This window comes from Ornithorhynchus anatinus, chromosome 4 (genome assembly GCF_004115215.2).
Source record: "Ornithorhynchus anatinus isolate Pmale09 chromosome 4, mOrnAna1.pri.v4, whole genome shotgun sequence".
Taxonomy (NCBI): Eukaryota; Metazoa; Chordata; class Mammalia; order Monotremata; family Ornithorhynchidae; genus Ornithorhynchus; species Ornithorhynchus anatinus.
In genome coordinates, this window is record NC_041731.1 from 80256957 (window position 1) to 80267480 (window position 10524).

The 10524-nt window shown below is 39.7% G+C and overlaps 1 protein-coding gene across 12 annotated transcripts in view; it reads left to right on the plus strand.

The window, feature by feature from the left end:
• Positions 1–9440, plus strand: part of PTPRC (protein tyrosine phosphatase receptor type C) — a 168783-nt gene extending 159343 nt beyond the window's left edge. For all 12 annotated transcript variants that reach the window (XM_029062918.2, XM_029062917.2, XM_029062920.2 and 9 more), the window contains 4 exons: positions 1061–1183; positions 3016–3194; positions 4908–5043; positions 7928–9440. In XM_029062918.2, coding sequence (XP_028918751.1) covers positions 1061–1183; positions 3016–3194; positions 4908–5043; positions 7928–8203 — 714 coding nt within the window. In that variant the 3' untranslated portion in view covers positions 8204–9440. The remainder of the gene's footprint in view (positions 1–1060; positions 1184–3015; positions 3195–4907; positions 5044–7927) is intronic.
• The last annotated feature ends 1084 nt before the right edge of the window (positions 9441–10524 follow it).

A 10524-nucleotide genomic window follows, 5' to 3' on the forward strand; every position in this document is an offset into this window, starting at 1 on the left:
GAGTGCACTCATTCTCCTTATTAACTGTCCCACATTGTGTACTTCATGGTCCAGAGGACTGTGCAAGGGACTGTGGGTAATTCAGGGCAAGCCATCACTATTTCTGAAAACTCAACTGCTGGTCATAGTACATTCCTTCCCCTCTTAACTATTGGTGACTAGGTAATGCTCACCCAAATGGCAGGAGGATGCAAAAGGATCACTACTAAATTTTCACTGACCAGATTAACATATATATATATATATATATATATATATATATATATATATGAGATTCTAAGATATATTCATGGATTCAGTCTCACAGCAAATGTATGAGATTCTAAGATAGGCTGATGGATACAGTCTTACATTGATTTATTCATTTAATCGTATTTATTGAGCACTTACTGTGTGCAGAGCACTGTAATAAGCACTTGGAAAATACAATTTGGCAACAAATAGAGACGATCCCTACCCAACAATGGGCTCAGAGTCTAGAAGAGGGGAGACAGACAACAAAACAAGTAGACAGGCATCAATAGCATCAATATAGATAAATAGAATGATAGATATATGCACATTAATAAAATTAGTAGAATAATAAATATGTACATATATACACAAGTGCTGTGGGGTAGGGAGTGGGGTAGAGCAGAAGGAGGGATTAGGGGTGATGGGGAAGGGAGATACATAAGAGATACTAAGATACACTCATGGATATAATATTATCGTAAATAAATAAGAGATTCTAAGATATACTCATGGATACACTCTTACCACAAATATGTATAAGATTCTAAGATATGCTCATGGTTACAGTCTTGCCGTCAGCGACATCATCAAGATCAAGCTGAAGGACAACTCTACTTCTGTTTTTTAAAAAAACTGAAAATGACTCAGACATGTTGGTCTAACAACTAGGGCTTCAGGAGTAATTTTTGCAACTCAGCCAAAAAGAGCAGGATTTGGGGAAATTTTAATCAGAAATAACTGATACTAATTTTCCTTACTGGCTACGAGGAAGAAGTAGAACCATTATAGCAAATAGAGAGGCTGACTGGTTTTCTTTCACATCTAGGAACTCTGTGCACAGTACTGGGGAGAAGAAACACAAACATATCAAGATGTGGAAGTTAACATGACAGATGTAAACCAGTGTACATCATACACCATCCGGGCATTTGAACTGAGACATGCAAAGGTATGAAAATTAACTTGCAAACTCGTTGTGGACAGGGAATGTGTCTGTTTATAGTTGTATTGTACTCTCCCAAGCACTAAGTACAGTGCGCTGCACACAGTAAGCACTCACTAAATATAATTGAATGAATGAATGAAAATGAACTTTATAATTAGTAATTTTCTATAAGTCTGTTTGGTTTTAACATCTAGGCTTATTGATCTGGACTGAAATGTGAAAATATCTGAATTTGATTAAGAATGAAGTTTGGAAAATAACCTTTCATTTATATGCATTCCATTTTAAATAAACCCTCAAAGCTTATCAAATCTAGAAACAAAATTGTTTGTAGGTTTGATTTTGGTTCCTGACTCCAAGTGAAAGGCATATTGTGGAGTGCCCATATATCTGTTTTCCTTCTCCAGTTTTTTTCTGAAACAATATGTCTAAAACACTCCTCATCTTTCCCCTTGAACCCACTTCTTCTCCTAACTTTCCTCTTTGTTGATAAGGCCACTACCCTCCCTTTCTAAGAAGTTTGGAACCTTTATGCCTCCCTGACTTTAAATCTCACATTAAGAATCCAAATTCTGCCCTATACATCAGCACTATGATCCACCCTTTCCTCTTCCCCCAACTACCACTAATTTGGTAGAAGCTCCGTTAGCATTCAGACAATTGCATGCAACTCATTAGTATTTCTACCTCTAATCTTTACTAGAGTCTGCTGCACTGATCATCTTCTTCAAGTGTCATTCAGCCTACACATCTCAACCTCCTTCATTATGTCTCTCCATAAAACACAAAACCTCCTCACAATCAACTTCAAGTCTCTACACCAACTTGCCGACCTTGCTTTTCTTCCTAATTCAGATGCTATTTCCCAGCTCACTCTTTGTTCCTCCTAAACTGACATTCTAGCTGTTCCTCACTCTTGACTCTTCTGCCTTTACCCCTTCGCACATGCTGCTACCCTGGCTTGGAAATCCTTCCCTCCCCTAAATCTGACAGACCACTCCTCTCCCTACATTCAAAACCCTTCTAAAATCCCACCTTCTTCAACAAGCTTTCTTTGATTTATTTCCTGCATCCTAAACTGTATAAATACACCAGCCAACTCTTGCCGTTGTGATCTATTTCTACCTATCCTCAATCCGTTATAGTTCTACTTATTCACTTTTACAATTAGGTATTGTAACCATTCCATATTTTTCCCTTTATTCAGCCTCTCAGCCCCACAGCACTTATGTACAAATCTTTTATTTATTTATATTAAAGTCTGTTTCCTCCTCTAGACTGTAAGTTTGTTGTGTGCAGAAAGTATATATTAATTCATTCAATAGTATTTATTAAGCGCTTACTATGTGCAGAGCACTGTACTAAGCGCTTGGAATGTACAATTTGGTAACAGATAGAGACAATCCCTGCCCACTGACGGGCTTACAGTCTAATCTAATAAATATATCTGTTTGGTATGTAGTATTCTCCCAATCACTTAGTACAGTGCTCTGCACACAGTAAGCGTTCAATAAATACAATTGAAAGAATGAATGACCATTCTAGTTGTAAATACTTTAATGTTTCTCTCCCCTCTGCCCCCAACTAGAAAGTTTGCTGTGGGAATGGAATGTGTCACTTTTTTATGCTATACTTCCCAAGCGCCTAGTACAGTGAATTATATCAAGTGGGCAATCAATTAATCAGTGGAATTTATTAAGCACTACTTATGTGCAGAGCCCTGTTGTAAACATTTCTGAGAGTGCAATGAAACAGAATTAGCAGACATGTTCCCTGCCCAAAATGAGTGTTCAGTCTCATGCTCGATAAATACTAATACTGTTACTTATTTGTAGAGGAAAGATGCCCGAACCGTTTTCCAGTACCAGGTTAACGACTGGAAAGGGGAAGATCTTCCTGAAGACCCCAAGGGATTAATCACTATGATTCAAAACCTCAGAAATAAGCTCCCGAAGAAACCTGTCTCTGAAGGGAACAAATATCATAAGGGTGTTCCTCTTCTGATCCACTGCAGGTGAGTACGAATTTGCTAAATGTACACAAAGGTGCTTTCTCACTTTACCTCTTTGCTATAGGTGATCTAAATGTTGGTTTTCTGATTGTGCTATATCATCCACTTGGACAGAATTCCTCATCTCTCACCTCACGCTGGTCCCCATCAGCTCACTCTCATCCCTTCTCACCTTATCAAAACACTTTAGTCTTCTTCCCTCTTCTTCCCTCCCTCGCCACCATCTTCAAATGTTCACTCTCCAATGTCTCCTTCCCCACTTGTTGCAAACATGCTAATATATCCCCATCCTAAAAAATCCCTCCCTGACTCCACGACTACCTCCAGTTATCACAATATCTCCCTCCTAGTTGTATACAGCCACTGCTTCACCTCTTCCTCCAATACTCTCCTTGACCCCCTCCAAACTGGCTTCCACTCCCTTCACTCCATGGAAGCTGACCTCTCAAAGGTCACCAGTGATCTCTTCCTTGCCAAATGCTATGGCCTCTACTCCATCCTAATGGTCCTTTACCTCTCAGCTCCCTTCAACACTGGACCACCTCCTTCTTCGGGAAACACTTTTTCCTGGTTCTCCTGGCTGCTCAATCCCAGGATCGTTTTTGGGCTGCTCCTCTGCCTCCCACTCCTGAACTGTGGGAGTTCCTGAAGGCTCAATTCTGGGTCCTCTTCTATCTACACCCACTCCCTTGGAGAACTCATTTTCTCCCATGGCTTCAACTACTAGCTCTTTTTAGATTATTCCAAATCTATATCTCCATCCCGATCTTTCTCCTTCTCTGCAGTCTCTTATTTCCTCCTGCCTTCAGGACATCTCTACACAAACTTAACATGCTGCTGAACCTGTGTATTTTCTTTCAGTGCTTAATACAGTGCTCTGAATGCAATAAATGCTAATAAATACTATTACTGTAATTATTTTCCTTCTATCCCCTCCAAACTGATAGTTCACTACTTCTGTGTCTCCAAAGCTCTTGGCTACTCACACTGTAGCACTTATGTATCCATTATTATTGTCTGTTTCTTCCCATACATGGAATTCATTTAAGAGTCTGTTCTCCTGCTCAACTGTAAGCTCCTTGAGGTCAGGGATCGATTCTACCATCTCTGTTGTACTCTCCCAAACAGGACTCTGCACACAATAAGCACATAATGCATACTATTGATTGTTTGATAGACAGGAGGCTGTAGAGAGTGATCTATGGTATATTTTTTAATTTACTGTAGGACTTGGTTCTATTTATTGCTATTGTTCTAGTCTGTCCGTCTCCCCTGATTAGACTGTAAGCCCGTCAAAGGGCAGGAACTGTATCTGTTACCGATTTGTACATTCCAAGCGCTTAGTACAGTGCGCTGCATATAGTAAGCGCTAAATAAATACTATTGAATGAATGACTTGGTTTTCACCTCGGGGTTGGTTCTGGAACCTAAAAGATTACATCTTAGTCTATGGGCAAATATACCTCAGATTTCCATGGCTCCCAATGCATCCAATGTTTATTATGGATGTGTCCTAGGGGATGCCTGCATTTGGGAAATTCATTCCACATAGATATGACCTACTGACCAAAGTGACTTAAGACATCACCTCTGGCTGATAGATTCCAGTTTCAGGATTTTGCATGGCGATACTCTGCTTCACGTTCTCTCTGTCTCCAGGATATTTCATTTCTTTTTCATCTCAGGAGCTGGATTTGTTTTTTTTTCTGTTTTCAGGGATGGATCCCAACAAACAGGGACATTTTGTGCTTTGTTGAACCTTTTGGAAAGTGCAGAGACAGAAGAAGCAATAGATGTTTTTCAGGTCGTGAAATCCCTGCGTAGAGCAAGGCCAGGAATGGTTACTTCCTTTGTAAGTAAAATGCCTAATGGATTGTGGGAGTTCTAAGGGAATCTAGTTTGAGGGTGATGGAAGGGGAAGAGAGAGGGAGAGAGGAAAAGCCACAGATGGACTGGATAATGATATAATAATAATAATTGTGGGATTTGTTAATAATAATGTATTTATTAAGCACTTACTATGTACCAGCTCTGTACTAAGTGCTGGCGTGGATACAAGCAATTCAGGTTGGACACTGTCTCTATCCCACGTAGGGCTCACAGTCTCATTCCCCATTTTACAGATGAGGTAACCGAGGCACAGAGAAGGGAAGTGTCTTGCCCAAGATTACAGAATAGACAAGTGTTGGAGTCAGAATTAGAACCCATGACCTTCTGACTCCCAGACCCATGCTCTATCCACTGTGCCATGTTAAGCACTTACTACATGTGAGGCAAAGTACTAAGCATGGGGATGTATATAAGCTGGGGTGGAAGGACTGGTGTGGGAAGCAAGACAACCAGTTCCCCAGCATGTAGGCTGCCTCAATACCACAAGTATGAGGGAACACACAAGAAACTTACTTTTGCCCTCTGTTATTCTTGGGAGTGCATTGTCGTGAACTTTCAAAAACCAATGCCAAAGAATCGGGCATGTCTGTTTCTTCAGTTTCTTGACAATTTAGCATGTTGAGGATCAATATTAATTTGAAACCAGGATTTACCATTAGTGGGGAAGCAATGTGGCCTAATACAAAAAGGACGAGCCTTGGAGTCTGAGGGCCTAGGTTCTAATCCTAGCTCTGCCATTTGCCTACTGTGTGACCTTGGGCAAGTCATTCAACGTCTCCATGTCTCAGTTCCCTTATCTGTAAAACTGGGATTCAATACCTGATCTCCCTCCTACCGAGACTGTGAGCCCCATGAGGGACATGGACATGTGTCCAAATTGATTAGCTTGTATCTATTCCCAGGCCTTAGAACAGTGCTTGACATGTACAGTCGTTATTAATGATGATTTTAAAAAGTGTGAGCAGCCAATCTGCTAAATACTGAGTTTTCAAATATCCCATTTGATGCTCTACAAGGGAAGTGAATTATTAGGGTTGAGTAAGTAATAACTTATTGGGCGAGAAGTAAGCTGATGAAAGGAATAGATTAGTTTCATAGTTTCAAGATTCCAAGCTATCACATACCTAGAATGATGTCTAATCTCCCATAATATATATGTTATTTAAAACTGCCAGGTTTTGAGGCCTTTTATCTATGAAGCTTCAACTCCCACCCTCCTAAAAACAAAGAGGGAATAGGGAAATAATTTCTATCTGTAGAAGGAAACAAATTCAGATTTTTGAATGATTTAACAGCAACATTTGCGATCAACATACTTCATTATCATCATCATTAGAGAAGCAGCATGGCTCAGTGGAAAGACCACAGGCTTAGGAGTCAGGGGTCATGGGTTCTAATTCAGACTCTGCCACCTGTCAGCTGTGTGATTTTGGGCAAGTCACTAAACTTCTCGGTGCCTCAGTTACCTCATCTGTAAAATGGGGATTAAGACTGTGAGCCTCATGTGGGACAAACTAATTACCCTGTATCTACCCCAGTACTTAGAATAGTGCTTGGCACATAGTAAATGCTTAACAAATACCAACAGTATTATTATTATCAGTGGTATTTTTTAGACTGTGAGCCCGCTGTTAGGCAGGGATTATTTCTATTGGTTGCCAATTTGTACATTCCAAGCTCTTAGTACAATGCTCTGCACACAGTAAGTGCTCAATAAATCCAATTGAATGATTGAATGAATTTACTGAGCTTTTCAGGTGATGGCCTATTTCTACTGCACTAATTCCACAGCATGGCCTCATGGAAAGAGCAGGGGCCTGGAAGTCAGGGGACCTGAGTTTTAATCCTGACTCCATCACTTATCTGCTATATGACCTTGGGCAAATCACTTTACTTCTCTGTGCCTCTGTTCCCTCATCTGCAAAATGGGGAATCCAATACCTGTTCTCCCTCCTTTTTAGAGTGTGACCTCCATGTGGGACCTGATTATCTTGTGTTTACCCCGGGTCTTAGTACAGGGCTTGGCACATAGTGAGTGCTTAACACATACCATAGTTATTATAATCATTATTATTGTGAGAATGTGGGCTAAACTTCTATATACCCAGTTCAATTTGTCTTTATTATTGGGTATTAGTTTACGTGGCTGGCAAAATGCATGAATACATGTGCGCACACATCCCAACATATATGGGAATGTTCATTTATGTGTATAAAACCAGATCAATGCCAGGCTTTCACTTTCTTTGGTAAAGCCTGAACCCTAGTGGCAAGAACATAGACTTGAGAGTCAGAGGACATGGATTCTAATCTCAGATCTGCCACTTGTCTGCTATGTGACCTTGGGCAAGTCACTTAACTTCTCTGTCCCTCAGCTACTCCATCTGCAAAATGGGGATTAAGACTGTGAGCCCCATATGGAACAACTTGATTACTTTGTATCTACCTCAGTACTTAGAATAGTGTTTAGCACCTAGTAAGCGCTTAACAAATACCATATTATAATAATTGTTATTATTAATTGAGTCCTTAGTCTGTTAGTTTATCACTGCCCCTCATCTCAGAGGTGTTTTCTGCTAAATGTGGTTTCAATCTGGCCCGGTGAACACCTTTTTGCCATTTTCCAAATGATGAGACTCCTGTTGTGACTGATAGCCTCGGTCCTGAGAGTTCAGGAATGCAAACTTGCCCAGAGGAACTGATAGCACCTTCCACCCACTCTCTTTTCTGCCAGTCGTGTTCTCACTGGGCCAGAGTGCATCAAACAAATAGGCGGGCACTTTGAACCTATGACACTCCAATTCCGGACACCAATGAGTCCCTGCCTCTTTTTTTCCCCTCTGTAGGAGCATTATCAGTTCCTCTATGATATCATAGCCAGCATCTACCCAGCCCAGAATGGGCAAGTGAAAAAGAGCAGCATCCAAGAAGAGAAAATTGAATTTGACAATGAAGTGGACAAGCCTAAAGAGGATGTTAATTCCATTAGCACACCTCCCGCCTCTGCTGCACAGTTAGAAGAAGCCGAGGAGTCAGAAGATTCCAAATCTACAGGTGGCTCTAAAGGGACTGAAAGCTCGTCAAATGGCCCCATGACCCCCACTTTAAAGGAGAATGCGTAGAAGGGTCTGGGACAGGTAGGGGTGGGGTCGGGTGGTGAGGGTGGATGTGGGTTGGGTCGCTAAAATTGCAAATTTACTTGTTTTTCTCTGTTGTGCTGCAAAATGTAAGCTTTGTTACCATGTCCAACTCAAAATATAATACTTGAAGTATTTGGATTACTGCAATGCACTGAACTGCTGGAAATTGCATTGGGGGAAATCTTTTCTTTTAAGTATTGACAAACGGATGAAAGAATTTCTTTGTACAGTCATGCCTATTATGAAATAGGGTTAGCTAAATGTTATAAAAGGTTTTTTTTCTTACTTTGAAATAAAGTATCAGCAGGTATTAAACTGCCTTTAAGAAAAATATGATGCCTTGAAACTAGATGTTGCCCAAAGGACAAAATATGACAATTTGAAGGGGGCAGGTTACAGATATTATAAACTCTTAGAATTATGTGTAAGATATGTGTAGGAATTAATGAAAATGTTCAGATTGTCCTCAAGATGTCCCCATTGTTTCACAAAGTAGCTTATCTAAATATTTGACTCACAGAGTATCTGTCTTAGAGGAACAAAGCATGTTGCTATTTAGACTTCAGGAAAATTAGATATATTAACATTGACAGTCTTTCCCATCATATGTTAGCATTTAGCCCAATCTTTTTCATGCCCATTTAACCTAATTTAATGTTTTTCTAGATGAGTATAATGTTGCTGCATTTTTTAATGGTATATGTTCGACGTAGACTTTTATTCACTGTACAGACTAGGGGTTCCATAAATTCATAATTTTTCTAAAGATTACTGGTATGCTACTATCTGAGCAACTTAAACAATTTAAAGTGAACCAACAGCAATATGTAGTATAATAGACCAGAACATTTGTATTTGAAAGTAAAATACTGGTAGTTTCCTCAGAAAATATTCTTTACCCCTGTTTGCACAGCTAGTAGAGGCAAAGTCTAAGTCGATATGGCTTACATTTGCCTTCTTGTTGAAATCTAGTTCACTGTCTTATATCTGTGCTCAGAATTCTTCATTGGCTAAAATCCCCTTTCCTTAAAATATATAGTTATCCAGGAATATTAATGTATTGAGTCTTGTTTATTTTTGACATGTCGAATAAGACAGTTGCATTTACTTATGCTGAGAAAATGTTCAAAATGTTATTAAACCATTTCTTTTGTGTATCACGATTCATGATGTATATGTTTCACTCATACTTAATATACTTAATGTTTACTAAGATTAATGGAGATTTGTGTAATTTAAGCTCTTTCACATGGAAATCCTGAGTTTTTCAGTATGGAACACACATGTGTCACAGTTCATTTGTCAGTAGTAATCGTCTTGATATTTACTGAGCACCTACTCACTTCAGTATGCTGTACTAAGCGTGTGGGAAAGTCCAACAGATGCACAAGACCTGTGCCTTGCCTTTTACGGACCTTACATTCTCAAAGGTAGACAAGCATAAAATATTTAGAAATTGTGGAATCAGAAGAGGCACCTATGCACAAAGAAGCAGCATGGTGTTAGTGGATAGAGCATAGGTCTGGGAGTCAGAGGTTCAGGAGTACTAATCCCGGCTCTGCTACTTGTGCTGTGTAACCTTGGGCAAATCACTTTATTTCTCTGTGCCTCAGTCATCTGTAAAATGTTGATTGACACTGTGAGCCCCACCTGGGATAGGGACTGTGTCCAACAAGATTTGTTTGTATCCACCCCAGTGCTTAGTACAGTGCCTGGAATCTAGTAAGCATATAGCACAGTTATTATTATTATTGTTATATGAACAAGTGGGTTGAGTATAAATGTAGATATGCTATAACCAAAGCATAAGACTTGTTCCCTGCCCATAGGAAACTTACACTTTAGAGAAGAAAAGAGGTATAAGGATAAATTGGGATAAATTAAAAATAATAGAATCAGAGGAAACCCTTGAATGTATAAAATTGGATATATATTTTAAGTATGGGATTAAATGAATAGGTAGGTGATTGAGTTGGCTATTGGGTTGATAGACATTGGGTATTGGGAATTAACTGTGGAAAGTTTACTGGATGAGGTGGACATTTTAGGAGATCTTGGAAGGTAGGAGTTGAGGTCTGGCAGATTTAGGGGCTGTGTCTGGAGAAGAAGTTCCATGCTGGGAAAAACAGCATGGACAAGGGATCAGAGGCAGGTAAGATAAAAAAAAAAGTGAGGTACATTTAAGAGGTGATCTTGGAAAGAGCAATGAGTACAAACTACAGAATATCAGGTGAGAAATCCTTGAAGCCAATAAAATGGAAGCATTGTGTGTGATGCAGATGGCACAATGGAAGGCATTTGAA